The sequence below is a fragment of the Ambystoma mexicanum genome, unplaced genomic scaffold (assembly GCF_040938575.1).
Source record: "Ambystoma mexicanum isolate Mex_15411 unplaced genomic scaffold, UKY_AmexF1_1 Mex_scaf11, whole genome shotgun sequence".
NCBI lineage: Eukaryota > Metazoa > Chordata > Amphibia > Caudata > Ambystomatidae > Ambystoma > Ambystoma mexicanum.
The window spans coordinates 2,912,027-2,936,832 of record NW_027182336.1 but is presented as its reverse complement, the minus strand read 5'-3'; the positions used below and the strand labels follow the sequence as shown (position 1 = coordinate 2,936,832).

Here is a 24,806-nt window from a genome sequence, read left to right as displayed (position 1 = left end):
CAGCTATAAATTTTAAAGTAGAAAATCATCATCTTTTAAACTGAATGCACAACACGGGCAGACAAAAGGGCCACCTCCTAACTGAGCAAGAAATTCAATTATGAAATGATCAAAGACACATCCAGCCAGATACATGACAGCCATTACTACCCCAACAAATGTACAATCCCATAAAATGTAATCTCTTCTAGATCTACTGCTATATTTTGCCGAATAAAAAGAGAACTCATTTTGAATGGATAAAGAAAACATCAGATGCCAGATAAATTGAATGCCTCCTTCATAGAATATATTTGTATAGAACCTTAATTGAACATTCATTTATTTTGATGTGTTATACTTCGCTGATGGATCACTACTGAACCACATTGACACACCTCTTGAGAGTATAATTCGAGTTGGGTAGAGCACTAGAATGTGCAGATCACTGTGCTGATCATTGTAATAACTTAGTAGATCCTGCTGCAGGTGAGTGGCTCTTAAAACACAGTGCTCTTGCGTCTTGGCAAGGTTTAGAGTGGGTTGGGTAAGAACTGAGTCACCCCAGCGCTGGCTCAGAGATCTTATTGTTGACTGTGTAATTTAGATTGAACTCTTAAGAATAAATGAGAAATCTTGTCACTTCATGTTTAGGGTGACGGTCCATCTTTATGCAGAGGCCCTACTGGCCTTTCAGGCTCACCAGCCAGAGCCCCATGCTGAGCTCACCACCCCCTTATATCTATGTGCTCCCCACACACGTGTTCAAAAAGACCCATGTTGGGTCAAAACACATTTCGACTTAAGTGTGTTAATAAATCACCCTAAACATGAAGTGACGAGATTTCTCATGTATTCTTAAGAGTCCAATCTAAATTAGACAGTCAACAATAAGATCTCTGAGCCAGAGCCCGGGTGACTCAGTTCTTACCCAACCCACTCTTGAGAGTATAGCCTTCCCTCGGCCAACGTTGCCACAAAAGGCGAAGCGGGTATATCTCTTAACTATGCCTGTTTTACCTTTATGATTGTGTTGGCTCTTGACTTGTATAAGTGGGCTGAGTGGGTGTTTTAGCCTCTACCCACCGTTGTACTCTTGCAGGTCAGAATTCAATTCGTCACATGGTCTTATCTAACTCAGGATCTAATGTCAATTTAAATCCCACATCACGATAATCTTTAACTTTGCTTTCACTGCAACTTCAACAGAATCTTCATTATCAGCATTTGGTTCATAAACGCTCACCAATGTTACCATAACATTACCCTTCTTAATAAATGCAAATCCCCATCTACCATTAAAATTTGATGGAGCCTTGTCAATCTCCCAACCGGACTTTCTCATTAGGAGAATGGTTGCGCCACTAAGTTTACTAATTTCTATAGAAGGCCCTACAACCTCCTGTTGCGCATCCCTAGATACAAAGGATTGCACCTGTACAGAAGAGGGGCTGTTACTGACTGTGGTGCACCACGTGATCCCATAAGTATATTAGAAACATCAGGGTGCGTGTACGGCATGCGTACACTTTTCTAGGGGAACTCCAAGAAACTCTTGGGCATGACCAAATGATTCCTTGGCTCGCAAATATACTTACACAGGATGCTGGTTCAAAACCTTTTCCTATTGTTTATCTCTAAACCTGAAACAAGAAACCATAAAAACAAATATATACAGCTATCATCTTAGAATGACAGTGGCACTACATAAATCACACCTTTTTCACTTTTCCCACCAATTTAGTTTCTATCATCATCCCCAGTTCCTTCCAGAACCTATGAAGAAGTGTAGTTGCTAAAGGACAGTGCTCGTATTGTGGAGAAGAGAGCCTTGCTCACCCCAGTTTACAGAGAAAATTCATGCAAGAAATAGAAAGGAGGGTAACGTATATGACCAAATGGGAAACAAAAATGGATGGTGTGCACTTTAAAATCAGCCCATGTACATTAAGCATCATCTTGCTTGGATTCACTGGTTTATAGTTGAATTCCAAAACTCCTGCCCACAGATCCTTCTTACCCAGGTGACGTGAAGTAACCTGGGGAAGTACGCTGACTTCGGAGGAGAGGACAGCCCTTCAGATGAGTTTCACTGAGATTCACTGAGTACGGGGCTCATGGCAGTGCTTCTCTGCCGCTCCGATGTCAGCACAGATGATAACTCCGGCATGGATGCTGGTTCCCTTTAACACTGGAGGAAATCCATTGCTGATTTCACTGCTACATCACCGGCAAGACAGCCAAGGCCACAAAGGGCGGTGAAGGGTCTGAAGTCTCAGTAATGGGACAAAAAGGGTAGTCTGAGGGACTACCTCAAAGTGGTTGGGTGATGGACTGCTTGGACCTCACTTTAGGAGATCACTGTCAGTCAGCCTCTGCCTCACCAAATATCATTTCCCCCAGAAGCTCTTCCTTCAAAGGCAGTTCAAAATGTTCCATTTGCATCAATATTTATGGAGGATCCCTGTCTTGAGTTCTTTCCCACACAGCATCAAAATTGACAATTTTTTTAGCATTCTGTCATTTTACATTGTAAGTATGTAAAGACAGGAGTCTCGTCCCCTCATGTCTCTAAGAGGATTTTTTTAAAATATATTTTTATTGGAAGTTTTACAAGTGTAAGTAGATTTTTTTTAACATTGTCCAGATATTGGACTACTATCATGTCCCATCCCTCTCCCTCCTCCCAACACCCTCCCTAAACCCAATACGAACAATAACCGGGACCGCTGACTCTATCCATACCAGGGCATAAGTTCCTTGGGTCAATCTGTCCATTGAATAGGTATGAGATGCAATGTGCTATTCATATTGATCTTCCCTTGATCTTTTGCAAATGTCCTTTCACTGAGTGCAATGTTCAAGGGGGTTTGTCGTCCGGTGAGGTGAACAGTTCATGCACAAGGGTGTTCCATGACCTGATATCTACTGAGCTTTCTCTTCTTCCCATTCCTAGGGCTTCGTGCCACACTGCTGTCTCGGCCATGGCCCATCTTTTCTCAGATCTTTCCACTATGCCTCTATGCTTGGTTCCTCTTTGGTTTTCCATGACATTGCTATTTGCCGTTTGGCCAGTACCCATGCCAGGTCTATCATTCTTCTCATTACTCTTTCCCTGGGTATTAGTATAGTCTCAAGAGGCAGGCCCCAGCTGTCCATTCTTAGCCCTTTATCCTCTTCGTTCGCAGGCGCTGTTCAATATCATGCTAGAATATCTGGATTGTTGGGCAAGACTAGAACATATGTCCCATAACTGCATTGACTTCTCTGTATCTTGGATAACTGCGTGTGCCTGCACCTGGGAATTGCGATATCTTCCGTGGTGTCATGTATGCCCTGTGGGGTACGCAGAATTGGTTCTGTTTCAGTCTAGCATTTCTGGAAAGTAAGTCTTTGGGTATCTCCTCCAAGAGTACCTGATATATTCTGGAGACCATGTGACCTCCCTCAGATATGTCATACAGCAGTCCCAATACTGGATTTTCTGTTGCCCGATCTGCATGGGGTGGCCACCTGGTCCCCAGGTTTCTTATTAATCGAGCATGTGTTATATATTGGCCTTTGTGTATCTAGTGTTTTTTACTAGGTCCTGGAACTCTAGCAGTTTTCCCGTGGTGCAGAGATCACCCACTGTGATTAGCCCTTTGTCTTCCAAGTGTATCCTTCTCTATTTGAGATGTTCTCTGCTAGTTCTGTGAAGGGCCGCTAATGGGATCTGGGGGGAATATGGCTCTCCTGCTTTCAGTATCTTTTTTGTTCTTGCCCATGTCTGTCTGCCTAGTTGTAACAGTGATGGAGGGTCTTCAATTCTGATTTTATCGAACCATAGAACATCCTTAAGGAGGCAGGGGGCTGTGGTAGAGCTCACCAGGGTATGTTCTATCATTTCTGTATCTGCTAGCCAGCTTGCTACATGTTGGGGAGCTGTCCTGCCAAATAATAGAGTTCGGGAGGCGCACACACCTTCTGTCTAGTCTGTACTTAGTATCTCCATGGTAACTCTTCTTCGGCCTTTCCCCACATATAAAGTGGCTGAGTACTGAGTTTAATTCATTAAAGAAAGTTCTTGGAATGAGGTATGGCACATTAATGAAGTGATACAGTAACTGCGGAAGAGCTATTATTTTCACCAGTGAGATTTTCCCCATCACTAAGAGGGGCAGCTTTTAACAGAATTTTATGGAGGCTTCTAGGCTCCCTTTTGTCTTTAGTGTGTTTGTGATGAGGGTATCTTTGATGTCATGACATATGTATATGCCCAAATAGCGAAACGAGTGTGGGTTCCACTGAAGGGCGAGGCGGGGGAGTTGGTCGTCTTCTACACCCGCCCATCCTGCTAGGTGCAACAGGCAGGTTTTGTTTTTACTAAATGATATTCCTGACAACAATGCAAAGTTTTCTAATACTTCCAAGTATATTTCTAAATTGTCCTATGGGTGTTTTATATATAGCAGCATGTCATCTGCGTAAAGGGATATTACATGCAGGATTCCATCTACTTCTAGCCCTGTGTCTATGAATGTTTTCCTCATGTATATCGCTAGGGGTTCTAATGCTAAGATATATAGCAAGGGCGACAGGGGGCAGGCCTGTTTAGTGCCTCTCCGGATCGGGAATGAGTCTGAGATGTGCTCCCATGTGCGTACTCTTGTGGATGGTGTTGAGTAGAGCATGCATATCCATCTCATGAATCTATGTCCCATTCCATATTGTTCTAGGGAAGCAAACAACCATTCCCATTTTACGGAATCGAATGCCTTGATAGCATCCAAAGCTACCTCCGCACAGCCCTCTGGTCTATTGTGTGTTCTATCTATTACAGCCTGGAGTCGCCTCAGGTTCTCTGTTGTGGCCCTACCCAGGATGTAGCCCGTCTGGTCGGGGTGAACTAGTGTAGTAATTACTTTTTTAAGTCACTCTGCAAGCACTGCCATGAGGATTTTGATGTCTTCATTTATAAGTGCTATCGGCCTGTAGGATTTGCGTAATGTTTTATCTTTTCCAGGTTTTAGAATAGGGAGTACCACTGCTTGTTCCATTGTTTCGGGTAGTGCTCCACGCTCATATGCCTCTTCGAGGGCTGAGAGTAGTTGCAGGGCTATTAGATCGACATATTCTCTATAAAACTCAGCTGGTAGTCTGTCGCTTCCTGGAGGTTTTCCAGTGGGCAGTGCAGCAATAATCTCTTGCATCCCTTCTACAGTAAGAGGGGCATTTAGCATCTCTTTCTGCTCTGCCGTCAATACAGGTAATATATTATGTCTTCTAGGGTTTCCATTATTTCTGCTTCCCTGGAGTTTGTATTGTCTTCGTATAGTCTACCATAGAAGTCCCTGAAGGTGTTGTTGATTTATTTCTGTGATCTCCAAATGTTACCACACTTGTCTGCTATCTCTAGCACCTCCTCCCTGGTTGTCCCGGACTAGCCAGGCTAGGAGTCTGCCTTGCTTATCTCCCAGTCCATGTATTTTTTCAGTATATTTTGCAAAGCTAAAGTTGCCCAACTTTCCCACTCCTCCATGCACTTTTGTCTCAGTGCTAAGAGAGTGCCCTCTATTCCTCCTCGTTCTATCAGGTCTGTCCCTTACAGTTTCTTAATCACAGCCTCTACTGCTGCTATGTCAGGTCCTTTTGGACTCCACCCGCTTAAGCTATGGCAGCCCCTCTTAGCACCACCTTAAAGGCCTCCCATACTCTTCGTGTGTCTTTGACGCTCCCTGGATTATGATCAAAATACTGTTCTACTTGGAGTCTTAGGTCCTCCCTGAAACTGCTGTCTCGAAGTGATTCTGCCCTTAGCTTCCACGTGGGGATAGGAGCTGGGTGGCTGAAGATTGTCCATTCCACTATCATGGGTGAGTCGTCATATCGCGTTCTCCCTTCATATGAGATCCCCACTATGTTCCCTAGGTGTTCCTTCTCTGTAAATATGTAATCTATTCTCGTATATATCTTGAGTACACTCGAAAAATATGAGTATTCCCGTTTGTCCCGGTGTATCCACCTCCATGTTTTCTGGAGTTCTATGTCTCGCACCAATGTATTCAGTGCCTTGGACGGGGGGATAGTGGTCGAGGTGTGCCATCTGATCTGTCTAAGGTTGAGTCTAGTAAATAATTGAAGTCCCCTCCCCAGATCCACAGCATGCCTCTGTAGGGGGATAGTATGGCATGCAATGAGGGGTAGAATGTTGCTGCGTTGTGGTTGGGCGCATAGGTGTTGATTATGCAGATCTCTCTTTTATCTAGGAATCTGTGTATTAATATTACTGCGGTACTCCTGGGGCTATCCATATAAGTGCTCCTCTAACGTAGTTAAAGTATGCTGACCCAAACCCTCTGCCTCCCCATTTACTAAGTATATGCAATTGCTTGGCTGGTGTTAAATGTGTTTCTTGGAGTAGGTTGATGTGGACTGCTTCACGGCGTAAGTATGCCATCACTCTCATTCTTTTGACATAGTTGTTGAGGCCATGCACGTTCCTTGTAGCTATTTTTATGTTTTCTGTCATTCGGGGCTCATTTCTGGTTCTGTGTCCCTGTCCCTGGCTGGTGGGCTTTTTCGCAAAACGTCTCATAATTGATATGGGATATATTTGTTCTCCTGGGTACATGGTCTTAGGCTCTCGCTAATTTTTATTTTTTCCATCTTTCACCTCATTGTGTGTTCTCTCATATTTCTCAGAGATCTTCTTGATTGCGTCTGCTCTCAATGTTGACCCATAGATCCCTTCTGAGTTGTCTCTTCTATAGATGTGTCAACCGTGGTGTGACCGTGTTACTAACAACTAAACACTAACATAACATTCAACTTGGTGCCCATCGGTGTGGTCCGTAGAGGCAATGCCACCTGTAATTCCTGATACATCTCAGAAGATCGGTGGCTGAGTACTGGGTAGGACTCTCAGTCCATCTGAATATGAATGTGGAGCTGAGTGCCCAGGCCAATTGGGCTGGGGAAACGGAAAGGTGGGGGTAAGTTCCCGGTTGTCGTGATCTCCGTAATTGTCTGGGCCTGGGATTCTTTTCTTCGTGTGGGTATTAGAGACCAAAGGTGCAGAGGTCCTATCTATGCTGTCTCCATTCTATTGTGTCGACAGTTTCATACTTGTGATCTTGCTATTTGTTTGAGTCAGTTGTTATGACGATGTGAGTTTTCTTGCGTTTCTGGGGTTTGTTCCATGTTATGGTCGTCCATCCATTCATTTCCTGCTTCCGGCGTCTCGAAGAAGAGTAATTTTCCTTTATGGAGTATCTTTAGCCTGGCGGGATAGAGGAGCACGTATTTGATGTCATGTCGCCTGAGCCTTTCTTTGGTTGGCACATAATGAGCTATTCTCCTTTGAACCTGGATTGTGTAGTCCGGATATATTGCCTGGGTTGCTGAGTCTCTTCGATCACTCTGCCCAATCTGGAATAGGCTAGGATTTTCTCCTTAACCCTATAATTTAGGATTTTCACTATAATTGGTGTCAGGGAAGTTGCGAGGGGGGTTTCTTGTGAGCACCCGGTGGGCTCTTTCCACTGCAAACCCTTGCAACAGGGATCCGGGTCCTATCTCCTGGAGGAGCCAATTTTAGCTAAAATTGGAAAGGTCTCTGCCTTGAGCTCCCTCTGGTAGTTTTAAGATCCTAATGTTACTCCTTCACGCTCGCGCCTCCGTGTCTTCAGTTCTCTCCTGCAGCATTTTAACTTTAACTGTTAGGTCTTGGACAGTTGCCTGTAGTTCTTTGTCTCATCCAGTTTTTGTTCTGTTTCTCCTACTCTGCTGGCAAGATTGCGTACATCATGGCGTAGGAGACTTACATTGCATTTTATTTCCCCTATATGGGTCTCCATGGACATGCGCATGGCGTCGATCGCCTCAGTGATCTTGCTCTCATTGGCCATTCTTTGGTGGCCAGGGTCGCTGCTCTCCAGGTGATCTCTTGGAGACGCAGAGTCTGTTTTTGGATCATTTTTCCTCGTATAGGTGTCTATTGTTGCCTGCTTAGGCTGTGCAGCCATCTTCCTCCTCCTCCTCCCCTCTGGCATCCAGGGTGACTATCTGTGGCTTCTGTTCTCCAAGCAACTTGGGCTTTCTTGTTCTGTTGATTACTCCCCTCGGGTGGGGGGGGGTCTGTGCTCCAGATAGCGGCCTCTTGGTAGCAATATAACTGTCTGTCTGGGCGCCTGCCAGGTGTGGTACTTTCCGGTCTGTTGGCAGTGTTTTTTGCGCGCTTGGCGGCTTTGAGGGCTCTGGGGCTCTCTGCCCTGCTTGCGCACTGCAAAGGTTCAGGCGTCGGCTCAGAGACCACTGCTGCTGTCAGTCTGTCCTGGTTCTTATGGCAATGTAAGATGTCTATTGCCCTTGTGTGACAGCTAACATTCTCCAGCATGGGGTCTGGCATGGATTTACATGCTCATGAATATTCCCCGTCGTCAGGCTGGGAATCCTTGGTAAAGAAAAATCAGTATCAGTTTCGTTTCTGATCTGTCTTTCGTAGTAGTAACCAATCACTGATCTCTGCGTCATACTGACCACAGCCAATGACTGCCATCTCCCTAAGCCCCGCCTCTGGCAGCCATCTTCTGATTTTTACCGCACGTTCAAGTGTTGGGATCCTCGTGCTATTGCTCTCGAGCTTTAGTGCTTTTTTCGCGCTTTTTCTTAGGAACATTTTCTCTTTTTCGGTCAAAAGAGCCTCAAGCTCCACCGTTTCTTTATCCGATCAACGGGGACCTGTGTCGGATTCTTCTACGCCCCTCAAGGGTGAAGATTTCGTCGAGCCACGCTTTTGGAGGACTCCAGAAGTTTCTCAGGCCAATCTCGATCATGGCCCAGGAGAAGGGAAGCTCGACGCCCGGAAAGCTGTTCACGGTCTGCCCTGGATGCCAGCTTCAGAATGTCTTTAAGGAGGACGAACACTCCCTTTGCCTCTACTGCCTGCATGAGGACAAGACGCACGTGGAGAAGGACTGTGCGTTTTGCGGCAATATGTCGGAGCGGACCATGAAGGACCGCCATCTGCGTCTCGCCAACTGGCTGGAAGTGAAGAGCCCGTCAGGCGAGAAGAAGAAGTCTGAGCAGTCTTCTAAGACCTTTGAGGGAGCCCCGGCGACAGGGGTCCAACAGAAGGCCAAGCACCGCGAGTCCGCTGGCACCGGGAGCGCCGAACGGTCGGGCTCTACGGGTGCCAGGCAGGGCGCATCCTCCCCGGCGCCATCAACCACGAGCCAACGCTCTGGTTCGGGTAAGAGGAAGGCCAAGCACACGGCGAAGCTCCTGGAGAGACCCTGGTCGAGCTCGAAGGCCCCATCGGAGGGGTAGCGAGGCGGTGACCCTCCCCCCAAGGAGAAGGCGGTGAGTGCACCTAAGGTGGTGAAAGCCTTAATCCACCGGGCCAAGGCCTCTATCGAGACAGTCGCGGCGGCCCTGGCTCAGCCTGTGGAGGCTACACCAGTGGTGGCGACCTCGGGGCCCAGAGTCTCCCTGCCACCGCGGAGGGAGTCCTCTTTCATGCCCATCGACAGGACCCCCGTGAAACCTCCAACAGAGAAGAAAAAGGGGGGGGCAGGAGGTCGTCGTGGATTTGGCCTCAACCTCTGAGGAGGAGCTGATCGAAGTCTTAAGCCACAGCGTTGGCGTGGAAGAAGACCAGCCCGTCGGGAGGGACCCCGACGTAGGAGACGACGAGAACGTCGAGGGTGCCGACGGGGATCCTGACCGCCCGTCGGACTCCCCTCAACCAGTGCCGCAAGACAACTTGGCGGCCATTTTGTTGGCTATACAGTCCTTATGCTCGGAGATAAGGACGAGATTGCCGTTACCACCAACGGAGGAACCTCTCCCGATGGGGGACCCGGAGCCAGGCCCTTCTGGGAGCCCTCCTCCTAAGAGAAGAAGGATTCATCCTCCACCTACTTTTCAACCATCGTGCCCTGCTCAGCCCTCCTCCCCGTCCACGACCCGTGGGGATGATACGGGGACTGACACGGCCGCGACGGGCACAGACAACGAGGTTTACGGCGAGGATCTCCCATCGTCACCTCCTCCCCGGGCTTCCCCGCCCGACGAGATTGGATCGTTTCATGCCATGATCGCCAGGGCATCCGAGCTTTTCCAGCTCTGCTCGGAAGAGAAGAAGAAGGAAGGTTTCCTTTATCAACGGCGCGAGACCAAGAGGAAGACGGTCCTCTACTGGACGATATCTGGGATGAGGGTCTCGCCCTCCTCAAGAAACCATCCACAACGCCTGCGAGAAGGGATCAGTACGAGAAGAAGTACCGGGTCCCGGACGCGGCCCCCTTGTGTCTTCGGGCACAGCCGACCCCGGACTCGGTCGTCTCCGCGGCGGCCAGGAAGAAAGCGGGGGGGCCTCGGCCTCTACGTCAACCGAAAGAAATTGGACACAATGGGACGCAGAGTCATCTCATCGGCAGCGACGATTAAAGCTGCCTGCCAACGCCTTGGCTATCGTAGCCCGCTATGACAGGGAGTTGTGGTACAAAATCGCCCCCCTGCTGGACTTCTTACCAGACGACAAGAGGGCGGAGGCCCTACAGATCTTGCAGGAAGGAGAAGTGGCGTCGGACCACGCCATTACAATAGCGACGGACATCGCTGACACTGGATTTCGCCAGTTGGGCAACGGCGTGTGCCTTAGACGGCGTGGATGGCTCAAGGCAACTGACTTCCGTTAGGACGTGCAGACCAGAGTCTTGGACATGCCGTTCGACGGGAGCAACCTGTTTGGGAAAACAGTGGACGATTCCCTACAAGCCATCAAGACGGACACAGAGACGGCCCGGGCTCTTGGTGTTCTCCAGAAACGATGGCCGCCCTTTCGGAGCGGCGGAGGCAAGCAGGGTGCCTCCAAAGGTTCCGGCGGCGGATTTTCCACCTATCGTCAAGCGGCCCGTTCGTCGTCACAGGAAGCCTACAGGGGACGAGGCAAGTCGGGTGGACCCCGCCGTCGTCGCCAAGGAGGACAAGGCGGCAAAGCCTCGTCGAAGCAGGACTGAACTGGCCGTGGGGTCGGGCCCCCACCGAAGCACCCAGGTGGGAGGCCGGCTGGAGAACTTCGTCAGCGTGGGAGTCCATCTCCACTGACCGTTGGGTGCTGGACGCCCTGGCCCAGGGTCACGCGCTCGAGTTTCTAAAGAAGTGTCCGTGCGTCCCCCCCGTGGCCAGGAAGGAACATCACGTCCCTCAACTTCTCTTGGAGGTAAAGGCGATGCTCAAGAAAGGTACCATCGAGCTCGTCCCAAAGAGGCTTCGGGGCTCCGGAGTTTACTCAAGATACTTCCTTGTGAAGAAGAAGACGGGAGGATGGCGTCCTATCCTGGACCTACGACGACTGAACAAATTCATCAAGGCTTGGAGGATGCCTACTTCCATATCCCCATCCTAAAGGGACACCGAAAGTTTCTCAGATTCGTGGTCCAAGGGCGTCACTACCAGTTCAGAGCCCTTCCCTTCGGATTGAGGTTGGCACCCAGGGTGTTCACCAAGTGCCTCGCACCGGTGGCGGCGCGGCTGCGGCTGGAGGGGATCCACGTCTACCCCTACCTGGACGACTGGCTCATCCGAGCAAAGACAAAGGAGCTCGCCGCGGAGCACACGGCGAGGACCGTCCAACTACTCACGGACCTGGGATTCTCCATAAACTATGCTAAGTCCCACCTGGTGCCCGCTCAAGACGCACTGTTTCTGGGAGCGAAGTTCGACACAGTGGCGCTTCTGGCCTCTCCGTCAGAGGAAAGGACGAGGGCCATCTTGGGCAAGGTGCAGCGGATGCTGGTTGCGGACGCGGCCAGGCTGAGGTCCATCAAGTCCCTCCTCGGAATGATGTCTTCTTGCATTTATCTCATCCGCCTGTGCAGGCTTCGGATGCGCCGTTACAGGAGTTCCTGGACGCTCGCTGGATCCAGATGACGGGCAGCTTCGAGGACAGGATCACACTCGACGAGAGCTTCCGACGAGTGATCCGGTGGTGGGGCACCCGCGCGCATCTGACGGCGGGCATGGACTTCCAGACCCCGGGCCACCAGAAGACAGTGACCACGGATGCCTCCCTGGAAGGGTGGGGAGCGCACACCGAAAATCTGCACGCGAGGGGCCTTTGGCTGCCGACGGAGAAGTCCCTCCATATCAACGTCCTGGAACTCCGTGCAGTGTTTTAGGCCCTCAGGTCCTTTCTTCCGTCCCTCAAGGGCAAGGTGGTGAGGATCTTCACCGACAACACCACCACCATGTTCTACATCAGGAAGCAGGGCGGTACCAGATCCCCAGCCCTGTCCAATGAGGCTCAGGATCTGTGGCATTGGGCCGTCGCCCAAAGGATGTTTCTGGTGCTGTTTCATCTGGTAGGGATAAAAAACACCATCGCCGACTGGCTCAGCAGAGAGCTGCGCTCGTGCCACGAGTGGGAACTACAACAGGATCTAGTGGACCGCCTCTTCCGACGGTGGGGCACACCCCAGTTCGATCTGTTTGCGACGGCGACGAACTCCAAGTGCCGCAGGTACGCCAGCAGGTTTCCCCAGCCGAGGAGCATGGGCAATGCTTTCTCGTTCCCCTGGGAGGGCCTGTTCCTATATGCGTTCCCTCCATTGCCGCTGCTGATCCGGCTCATCAACCAGCTCAAGAGGTGACGGTGCAGGATGATCCTTGTTGCACCTGCGTAGCCGAGGCAGATATGGTTCCTGGACCTTCTGGACTTGTCAGCGTCCCTGTCAATCAAGCTGCCAGTGGACGCAGATCTTCTCTCCAGGGAAGGAGGCGCCATCCTCCATCACGACCCGAAGTCGCTGAACTTGCAGGCCTGGCTCCTGCAGCGTTAGAGTTTGGAGGTTACGACATACCGGCCGACTGCAGAGAGGTTCTTGCAAAGGCCAGGGCATCCTCAACTCTTAAATGCTACGGACACAAATGGAAGAGGTTCTCTGTCTGATGCCACGCACAGAAGATTAACCCTCTATGGATTACGGCTCCTCAAGTACTGCCATACCTGCTGACGCTGGCCAAGGCTGGACTGGCGCACGCTTCCATCAAGATTCATCTTGCTGCGATCTCCCGATACACCAGAACCACGGGACGGACGTCTTTGTGGTCTCATCGTCTGGTGAAAGAATTCATGAAGGGACTGTTCAGATTGTTCCCGCCGGTGAAGGCCCCGGCCCCGGCCCCGGCGTGGGAGCTCAACGTGGTGCTGACCAAGCTCATGGGACCTCCGTTCGAGCCTCTTTGCAAGCCCCCGTACTTGACTTTTCACGACACGAGGGTAGTGCTCTGGACGCACCCATCCTTCATGCCCAAGGTGCCGTCGGAATTCCACCTCAACGAACCCCTGGTGTTGCCTGTTTTCTTCCCGTCGCCTTCGTCGCCGGCTGAAAGGACTTTGCACTCACTGGATGAGGCTAGAGGGCTGAAGTTCTGCGTGGACCGCACGAAGAGTTTTCGGAAGACGTCACAACTTTTTGTGAACTTTGGGCCTGTCAATCAGGGGAAGGCTCTCTCGAAGGCTTCCATTTCCAGATGGCTCTCTGGCTGTATCATGTACTGTCATCGGTTGGCAAACCGACCGCTGCCTGGCCGTCCGAGAGCCCATTCCACCAGAGCGATCGCAGCTACCACAGCGTTCCTATCTGGTGTGCCCTTGCTGGACATCTGCAGGGCTGCTACGTGGAGGTCGATGCACACCTTCACGAAATTCTACTGCGTCGATCGGGATTCCAGGGAGGAGTCCAGGGTCAGCCAAGCAGTGCTGCACAACCTTTTCGCCTAAGGTGAGCCTGGTGAGGAGGTAAGAATTGCTTAATGTTGAGTTTTGGATGTAATGCTTAATGTTGAGCCTTTGCCACCTCCCGTGGTTGTGCATGTTTGTACTGCTATGTATTCTTTTATTCATGAGCATGTGAATCCATGCCAGACCCCATGCTGGAGAAGGAACAAGTTACTTACCTGTAACTGTTGTTCTCCAGCATGGGTCTGGCATGGATTCACATGCGAACCCTCTCACCTACCCCTCTGCGGCTCTTCACTTGGTCATACTGCCACTTCTCGTGCTACCAAATCTGAAGATGGGTGCCAGAGGCGGGGCTTAGGGAGATGGCAGTCATTGGCTGTGGTCAGTATGACGCAGAGATCAGTGATTGGTTACTACTACGAAAGACAGATCAGAAACGAAACTGATACTGATTTTTCTTTACCGAGGATTCCCAGCCTGACGACGGGGAATATTCATGAGCATGTGAATCCATGCCAGACCCATGCTGGAGAACAACAGTTACAGGTAAGTAACTTGTTCCTTAATTATCATCTAGTTTTATATTTCACTCCCCTTGGGAGCACTTGGGTGAGCGTTTCCACTCCTGCGGTTACTCTGTTATTTGGTGGGCTTAGTGGCAGTGATGTGTCTTTAATATTTTTTGTCTCCTTTGCTCTGGTGTCCTTTTGGCTTGATGGGGTCAGGCCCCTCTATACTGCTGTTGATTGTGTGTTCATCCCTCAGTGACTCCCAGCTTTTTTGTTGCCCTTCTCGTACTCTGCTCGCTTTCCCATGGCTCTGTGGGGTGGGGAGTCCTTATTCGGTCGCAGACTTTCTTGCGCCTCACTCCAGTGGGGTCACTCACTCTTGTTTGCTGCGCCTGTAGCTCGAAATGCTCAGGGGTTTAGGTATTTAAATGTGCGAACGCACTGCCAGACCGGTGGCCCCTGCAGGGCTTGGTTGGGGCTTAGTGTCTTTATGTGCTAGCCATCTGAAGTGTGAGGGTGCAGAAACAAAATGGAAGCCTTTTCATAAACATCTGCATAAAAACAACAGGTGCAAATGATAACTGCTTCTCATGGGGCTGGCATACGCGGAATTCACAATTGAAGGTCATTCCATTAAAACTTCACATGTAGCAAGCGTTATCAGAAAGTCACAAAATCACCTGAGATTACTTAGACTGGTCAAGCCATACGTTAGAAGTAAGAATTGTGAAACTTTGATCAGAGGTATAGTTCAGAGGCCTCAAATTGACTATTGCAAGGCTCTGTTAGGGGGAGCCAGTAAAAATTGTATTAAAAAACATCAAGTTTTTTAAAATGACACGGTCCGTATTGTTAAGGGTGTGTCGAGACGAGAACACATAACTCCGGCCAGGAGGGAACTTCATTGGCTCCCGGTCAACCGCAGGATTTCTTTTAAGATCCTGACCTTGGCACACAAATGTCTACATGGACTGGCTCCTAATTACTTGAAAAACTATCTTACCCTTACTTATCAACCTTTGGGAAGATCAACCAGATCCAATAACACCCTTTCTCTCATCTGTCCAAGGATTACAAGGAGCCGGGGTAAAGGTAGATCCTTCTCGGTTCTAGACACTTTAGCCTGGAACAACCTCCCAGTAGAAATGCGTTTAGAGAAGAACCACAACACCTTTCAGAAAAGGCTCAAGACGCGCTTATTTGTATAATGTATCCTTCTATCTTCATTACCTATTTGGTCCCTCCTCTATACTCTGAGCTCAAACTCTATACATGATTTGCTGCTTTGTCAGTCGCTTGTCTTTTGTTATATGCGCGCCCTGATGCCCGCAGGCCCCGGTGCGTTATAAGCGCATACATAACATAACATGTGAGTTCCATCCAGAAAATATTTAATATAAAAAAAAGATACACTTGATGTGCCAAGATATACTGTTGAATAAAGACCTATAAAAAATGATTCTAAACAACATTTATCAACTCTGGGAAAAGATCCTACACGGCATAACCAAATGTAAAAACATACATCTGTTGGCATGGGGAAAGGACAAATAACCAACATGGTAATAACACAGATACTTTATTAGCCACATTCCTCCTCCCAATGAACCAAAAATGACAAAGATGTTAAAGGAGAGAATACAATTGTTTATTTGTGTAAATCTAAACCAAGAATTCAAAATGGACAGCCAACATTCAAGACGGGGGCTGAGGGCACGAGACTGCAAAAGATAGTGATGCACACCAGTTGTCCTCCAGGAGCACAACGATTGATCGCCAGCGTACAAACCATGGCTACTCAGTTTGGAGATCACCACTGCGTGCGCATTAGGATACACTGACCTTGTACACATTATTGGAAGGCTGGGATAACCTGCACATACCCCGTACTGACCATGCATTAGGAGTTTTAGCACATGGCTGCCAAGCTACTAAACATGAACTCACATCATCACTCAAGGGTGCACTTTGTTGAAAAATGTGAAGCTTAAAATTGCGAATTTATCTTTTCTTTGGAAAAAATGGTCTGACTCTGGTGGTAAATTAAGCAGCGATGTATGGAAAGACAATTAAGATGGTTGATCTATTGGTGCGTCAATTGATACATTGAATAAAGAGCAGCAGATATTCATCCCGAAGCCCCTCTGGATCTAGGCAGACATCTTACCTGGAAATATTTGCTGTAACCAGAAGGCTGTCCCCTAACATGGCTTTGGAAGAAACATCAAATGTTGCTACAAACACAGCCTGAAAGAGATGTAAATACCAGTTACTCACAGTTGTATCGAGTGATAGTTTGTCATATATCCACAGAAGAAATCTGTGTAAAATTCTGTAAAGTGGTTGGGATACATATTAAAGAATTAATTGACCCAAGAAAAATAACTCGATGGCAGTCCGGTGCACATAATTGAAAATAATTACATTTACCAAATGTCACACCTCATGCACCGGTACTTTTAAGGTGGTTTTGATGTTAAGTTTAGTAGTTTGTGTTGTGGTGTGTGAGGAAGTCCTCCGTCAGATTCTGGGGGTAAAGGGTGTGATGGTCACGTGGGCCGGGTGCTGCCACCTCCTACCTGTGATGGGCTATATACAGGGTGAGGCGGATCCCTTGGCCTATCCACCATGCCCCAGAGTTTTGGCAAAGACTTGCCACATAGAGCAAGAGCATGCACCTGTCCCTTTACAGGAAGCTCCATGCATCGGTCAAACAGCAAACACCTCTTCCATCTTGTGGTACAATTGTTCCCAAGAAGCATACCATACAGGAATACCAGGTCCCTCATCTCACACTGGCATTCCTTGCAGGGTGTCATAAATCCAGATAAGATGGCCCTAGAGCCACTGGTGAATATGGGTTTGCAGTCTTTGCAGGAAAGTCAGGTAACCAATACAGTTTTGAGCTTGAAAAAGATGACCACCTTAAGGGGGTTGGATGACGGTGGTCCTGGAGGCAGGCCAAGTCCCCATATAAGCAACAGGTGTTTTGTTAGTAGTGTGGGTGCTTGGAGATAGATAATGAGCTTGAAAGAGAGTTGGAGGCTAAACCAGAAGGAGGGAGTGGTGGAATAGGAGGAAAAAGGCTGGAGACCTCTCCCAAAGGAAGAGAAAAGAGGAAGGAGGTGGAGGACAGTAGGGGGGAAATGGGAGAGAATATTAGAACGAGTGAGGTGGCTGGAATGGGAGCTATGGGAAGAGACAAAATAGGAAGGAGTATCAATGAAGTTGGAGAAGAAATCAAAGGAAAGGAGGAAGAGAGGTACATTCAGTAAGAGGTTGGAGGAGACATCAGGAGAGAGGAGACATTTGGAGAGATCAAGGGAGAAGATGTAGACTACATTCAGGATATGAATGAAGGAGACATTAAGGGAGCAGAGTGGGACGAAGCCATCAAAGGTGAGCAGGGAGGAGTCAATACAGGGGGAAGTTGAAGGAGACATTAGGGAGAGGAGGAGTATTATATTTCGGGGAAACATCAAGAGAGGATGACAATTACATTTGGGATGATATTGAAGAGATAACTAAGGTGAGGTAGAGGAGAAAATATTTAGGAGGAACTTGGCGGTCACATGAAGGGAGAGGATGAGAAGTGTATTTTGAAGGATGTCAGAGGTACCAAAGAAGGAGAGGCACAGGAGTGTATACAGAGGGAGGATACAGACAATTCCAGCCAAGAGGAGGTGGTGGGTATAATGGGGAACTAAGAGGAGAAGCTAAGGAGGAGAAGTGGAGGAGTACCCGCAGGAGTCTGGAGGAAAAGACTATAGGAAAATGAGGGATGACCGGACATGGCCTAAGATGGAGGGTGACATTTCAAGTATGCAGTGAAGCATTTAGGAGGTGGAGGAGATAGAGAGGAGAGGAAGGATCACAACATACGAGTAAGGTCCCTTAGACCTGAGACCTGTATTGGATGCAATTTGACAAAGTGAGTGAGGAGGATAGGATTTTTGAGCCTAGAACCAGGACCCTATGGCATGGGAAGGGGGGAAGGCGACCAGAACCAGCTGAGAGGGATCCTCATGTGACCAACCTCCGGGAGGAAAGTTTGGGCTTACCCCAATATCAACCAGCCTTAGCTTTTACCGCCTTGAAGGGCTCATGTGCAAGCACGCATGGGGTCAGGTAAAAGGATAAGAAGCAGAGGTACTGAGACTGCAGAACCAAGCACCAAGAAAGAATTGTGGGGGCACTCGAAGTCCAGAGATGGTGAGTGAGTGAGAAGTAATGATAAATCCCAAAGAGGCATCCTTGGATTGATTATGTTGTTTGACCTCCAAGGACAAGCCATCCTGGGGTTTCATTTTGATAGTTTTCCCCATGAATGGCACTCTTATGGGTTAGCCCTAGCTGCTTGCATTATCAAAGCTTAACAAACCCTCGAAATATATAAATAAAATAAAGTGCCCAAAGATGCTCAACATGTATAAATTCCGCACTTTAGCTAGCACAGAGCACAGCGATACCCTGATTGCTCGCTCACCAACATGCCAATCCCTGCAGCAGACCAATTACTCTTTCCACGTGTGCCACGTTAGGGTAAACCCAGGTCAGCAGGAAAGAATTTGTAAGAATGTAATCATTGGGATTGAAAGGTTACTGGTGGTTGGTTGGAGCTGTGGAGCAGTAAGCAGGAAAAAGGTGGTGTTGAAGAAGGACTGGAAGGTGCAGGCCACCAAGAGTAGGAAGTAAGCTGTAACTCAACAAGGCACATAGAAACCCTCCTAGCATAACGTAGCTCTTGGCAATAGAGCTTGAAGCTACAACATGAGTACTTTCAATGCCTAGGAGATGCTCCCCCACCCCTGGCCTAGGTGGGGAGGCTCACCCATGACCAGGAGATCATTTGATGCAGTAGTGCTGTGCCCACAGACTGTGAGGGACCCAGAGAGACTTTAAGAAAAACGTTTTATCCAAGAAGACACCGTTTGTGACTCTGACCTCCTTCGATTTGCCCAATGCAGTATGAACTTGCAGGGATGGTTACTTTGTGGCGTTGTATCATGTATGGCTTGCTAGCGGAAATGGCATATTCTACTGTCACCTTCTTGTTGAATTTACCCTAAAAAGAGAAGTGCAAATGCCAGGCTGTTTGTCTCAGAAAAATTGGGGTGCAACGGGCAGGCTTTGTCACTCAGGGATAAGTATTACCTTCATCTGTTCCCCTTAAAGAGACAGGTGAACGTGAATTTCTGTTTGCTCCTGAAAAAGAGGGGCACATGCTCTGCTTCCCTGATAAGGAGGGGTGCAGGCTCAGCTCAGCTCCCCTGACAGGGGTGCATTCTTTGCCCATGAGGAAGTTGGGTTTATTAGGCCAGTTTAGCACTGATGAGAATGTGGGGTGAAACCTGCAGGCTACGAGCCCCTGAGAGAGAATGGTAGAACGTTCATGCTATATGTCTGTGACTTTAGTGGGATCTTGCACCCTGTGTGCCCCTAAGAAAGATAAGTGTTTCCTGTGGCCTAAGCACCACACCACTAAGAAGCGATGGGACCTTCAGGATGTTCACCACAAACATGAATGGCCCTTAAAAGGAATGGTGTGTAGCCTGTAGGCTATGTGTCCTAGACAAAGTAAGCTAAATGCCCTTAAAGCAGATGAGTGCTAATATAGGCTATGTGCCCCTGAGTGTGGGGGAGTGTGTGTCTTACGGGCCTAAATGCAAATTGTGTTACCTACAGGCCTGTTCGGAGCAGCTACTTATAGGAACACTTCAGGCAATAAACCTTATAGATTTAGACCCCACCATCAAACAGTAGTCCCTCGAGGGTGCTCTCAACCTCACAAAGATAGTTGTGAGAGTTGCAGAATGTGGGCTTCTGAGGGGAAGAGGTATTAAGAGGTATTAAACAGGAAATAGCAATTGTGACCACAGCAGGAATGGAAGTAGATGTCCATCGCCAGAGGTTTAGGGAGGTAGGCAACAGCTGGAACATGATGCATAAACATAAGGAGGACTAGGGAAGCCAACAGCTATTAAGGGTAGAGGAAGGTACGGCATGCAAGCAGTGCTAGCATAAGTTAAAGACAAACAACAAAGGTACTCATGAAAGGGAATGTATGCATACCGCTTAGAGCATTCATTAGGGTGATAGAAAGGCGTAAGTTTGATTAAAAGAAAGCACTGGTGCAAGGTTATTTGTAGAACATCTACCAGGAAGAGATGAGGTACTGTCAGGCAAAGGGCATAGTGAGATGCAGGCATCCAGCTACAGGGGTTCAAGGTGGAAGCTACAGATGGGAAGGATACAAACAGATACTCTTAGAGGTCAGAAGGAAAGGATTTAAAACAAGTGAAATGGTGAGAATGGGAAAAAGAGAAGATGAACAGGAGCGTTTTGGAGAGGAGCATCTAACAAATGTGCAACATGTAGGGTAATAACTCAAAAGTTGACAGTTGAAAGAGAAGTTGTCAGGATATCTGCCAGGTAATTGAGCTATTCCTGAAAAGCATGGTCTTCGGTTATTTCCTAAACATGAGGAGGTACTCTTCCTAACCATGTTGCTTAAGGGGGACGTAGGAGTTCCAGATCTAAGGGGGTTTTCATAAGGTCACAGGTCAGACTTGAACTGCACTTCCCCTTTTTTTTAGATTTCAGTAGATCAAAGCAATCAATACCCTCCTAGACGGCAGCAAAGATGGATCAAAATTCCACTAGTTGGGACTGGGCTGTACATGCTAAATATACTCCTAAACTGATAATCATATGGGGGCACTCGCAAGCCCAACAAGATGGCCGCAGAGTGATGAGGCTACTGCTCGTATGAGCATTTTTTCTGCCTCACTCCCCGCTTTGAGACATGTCGCAGCACTGAAAACTATGCGGAGGGTGAGGTCCTGATCTGGAGAGGTGGTGGGTCGCCTGGTGGCATACAGCGACCTCATAGGGCGGAGAAACTTCGGGTGTGATCTGCAGCAGCCTCTGACATTCTACACCACTCACCGACTACATATCCAATGCCTGAGAGTGCGGCTAGCCTCTTCTGAGGGGCACAGGCTCACTGCTTCTGGCCAGTCTTGCTGCCTGCCTCACTCTCCACATGGGAGGGGGCTGACCGGACAAAACAAGCTGGCAAATGAAGATACGCCACTGAACCGTGGTGATGCAGTGGAGCCACCATTTTGTTACCCGCACATCCAGACTGGAAACGTAGCTGCCACCATGGGCCCCGGGCCTCATGCGATGGCAGGCCCCGTGGCAGTCTGCTGCACTATGGTGCCTATGGGCGCTGCCTCCCTGGAGACGGAGACTGTGGGCTGTCAGGGCAGCACCAGAGCTTCAGAACATCTGAGGCAGGCCTTCATCTACAGTGGTGGCGCCGTGAGCCCCCACCTTGTTGTTTCTACTGTGCAGGGAGGTCCTATCTCGCATGCTGCTCCCAATCGCTGTTGGCCTCCCTGTGGTCCTGCTGAGTGAAGTTGTGGCTCACTGCACCCCCCACTGGGCACCCACTTCCTACACAACGGCTGCTGTGATCCATATGAAACCCACCTACGCTAGTCCTGCACACTGGAGACGACCAGGCAGCCCCCTGGAGAGTGCGCTGAGACCACGGGTGCTGTTACGTGGTTGAAATCCCTATTGATAGCATTTAATCACAGGGCCCCTAGGCTCTGATCGACCTCTGCGGCTTGGCGCCTGCTGTATGGGAAACTGACACTGCATACTCTGGGCCCTACATAGGGGGGCATTTGTGTTGACCGCAGGTATTTTTGACCACTCCGAAAGGTCACTGTACTGTGCGTCATATACAGGACTTTCATTGCGATTCTCTGCCATGCTTGTGCCATATGGATGCTCCATAGTAATATCTGTCCACGTGCATAGTGTCTGTGAACCACGCTAGGCTGGGACTCCTGGGTCAAGTGGGCTCTGACCGCAGCTTTTGCCAACTATTCTCATTAAGGGACTGGAGGCTATGACACAGGTGCACACAGATAGAGACATTGAGGATTCTAGTAGCTCTGACCCTGGTCTCTGGCGCCTATGCAGATCATCCCGCCACATATCCAAAATGGATGTTTCAAATCAACTTCAACAGATGCTAGCTGAAATGAAAGCCATAAACCAGCAGAGGCAAGAGATTCAAGGTTTGGAACAAGATATCGCTAAGGAACTGAAAGACATCAATACATGCTTACATGCACATGCGCAGTGCACAACAGACAATGAGAGAGAAGTATAAGCACATTGGAAGATATTCAGGAGTCCGTGACGACAGATGTGGATGCCCTCATCAGGGAAGTTCAGAAGCTGGATGCAAAGTTCGAGGACCAAGAAAATTGCTCCCGACGGAATAATATACGCCTGGTGGGGATGCCGGAGGCCGCGCTGGGTGACGACATGGAAGGCTTCCTCTATGATCTCTTTCATGACAATCACCAGCTGTCTGACCCCAGATCACGTACTATACAAAGGGTACACTGAGCCCTGATTCCGATGTCCGCCCACGGTTCATCACAGCACGCCTACTTAACTTCTAACATAAAGTGGCGATCGTTAAGGCAACCGGGTGGTCAGGGCCTTTCAGATACAGAGTTCAATTATGCGTATCTTTAATGACTTTTCCATCGGTGTTGAAGTGGAGGAGAGGCTTTGCACCTCTCTTCGATGCACTGAAGCATACAGACCATAGACACTACATCAAGTTCCCAGCTGTCTTTTTCATTCAGATTGATAAGCAATTGCACTCATTTGAGCATCTGAGTGAGGTCTGCAGGTTTTTGAAGGCACAGGATCCTGTCGCCAACGACCACTTAACGGAGGACACCAGCAGCACGGGCACTACTCAGAGTGATACCACACACACCCTGATTCCCTGACTCGTCAGGGGTCGAAGAATGCGGGCAGCCGCTCCAGAGGGTTTGGACATAAGCAGGACAAGTGCTCAGTGAAATGACAGCGACGGCCTTTGCTTTTTCTTTTTCTATTGGCTTTCACCACAGGAGCGCCAAGCTGTTGGACGACTGGATTATTGGGCCTACCCACTGATGCAGTACACTATAGCACAGATCGCTGTGCGCCATGCTGGACACCCCACCTCCATGATCAGCAGGGTCGTGTACATGACACTGCAGACTTGGCAGAATGTTTCAGGCATGCCAGCGGCACGACTTACACCAGATTCATTACCTCCCTGATTCTCACCCTCCCCATCAAGAGGAATGAATGCTCATTTCTTTCCTATTTCTTTTGAGCTTGTCACCTGGCTGCAGCCTTATAGACCCTCTTCATGAGCTTGCATAGTCATGTTTGTATATGCAATATACTGGAATATCTCCGCACTGCCTGCCTTTGGATTATCCTTATGATGCTGGCGGGTTTAGGGGGCCTTTCTGCACTTCCCTCTCCACCCGACACATGTGTTTTCACACTGTTCCACAGGGGTTAGTTTCAGGGATCCAATGTTTCTGGTTTTGTTTTTTGGTTGATGTTTTTTAATGGGGTTTTCCATTGTAACACACACACAGCAAGTATGCACGAAGGTCGCACAGCTGGTCATTACAATGCATGGTTGCGCATATGCCATCGTCCACCTGAGACCATACGCATACACCTTTCGATGCTGCTGTTATGGCATCCCTAACGTGCGTCTCATTTAACATTCAGGGTCTGGGTCATCCCATCTAGTGCCGAAGATTACTCAACCACACGAGGGACCTTCAGGGGGGTGTCATTTTTCTGCAAGAGATGCATCTTGATAAGAATTGAGTTGGAGAAGCTCTGCAGGGGTTGGGTGGGTACGGCGGCTCATTCCCCATTTCATGGGAAACCGGGGGTTTCTATTTTGTTGCATAAGCGGTTCTCGATGCAAGTGCTAGATACGAAATCGGACTAAGAGGGACGATTTGTATTGATACATGGAGTACTTCATAACCAGTTCGTCACCCTCCTAAACATATACGCCCCCACGACTGACTCCCAGGTTCTTCACTCACAAGTTTGCGACCTGCGCACCCTACATGGGACACTTCACTCTTATTGGGGGAGGATCTAAATGTGGCCCTCGGACCGGATTTAGACAGACATAATCCTTCCTCCACGTATAGCTGTACTCCCTCAAAGAAAACTGCAACTCTCCTCACCCTGCTGTCTGACCTTAGGTTGCTAGATGTCTGGAGATACCTACAAAAGTCTGACGGCAACTACACATTTTACTACACATTTTATTCCAACCTCCACCATTGTTATTCTCGCCTTGATTATTGGCTTCTACCGGCACACTTGATCCATACTGTCGACAAATGTGTAATTTTGCCCATGACCCAGTCTGATCATGCGCCAATACTCATGTGCGTTAAGATGCCGGATACAACTCTGAGGTCCCCCCTGGCGGTTGAATCTGATGGCTCTTCAACATACTGACATAATAGAGGGATTAATACAAGATACAGAGAACTTCTGGCTGACTAATATAGAAGAGGGGTATAATTCCCATCGTTGATGGGATGCATATAAGTCGTTCCTGAGTGGTCAATATATTTCTAAATGGGCTTTCAAGAGAAAGGATAAGGAGGTAACCCTGGTTGCAGAACTGCAGGCCGCAGAGCATAAACTTAAGTCCACCCATGACCCAGTGGTCT

General features: G+C 48.8%; 1 protein-coding gene across 2 annotated transcripts in view; it reads right to left on the bottom strand.

Moving 5' to 3' along the window:
* LOC138553514 (integrin alpha-X-like) overlaps window positions 1–24,806 on the bottom strand; it is a 1,247,842-nt gene that overhangs the window by 189,377 nt on the left and 1,033,659 nt on the right. For both annotated transcript variants that reach the window (XM_069642543.1, XM_069642544.1), the window contains one exon: window positions 16,385–16,464. In XM_069642543.1, coding sequence (XP_069498644.1) covers window positions 16,385–16,464 — 80 coding nt within the window. The remainder of the gene's footprint in view (window positions 1–16,384; window positions 16,465–24,806) is intronic.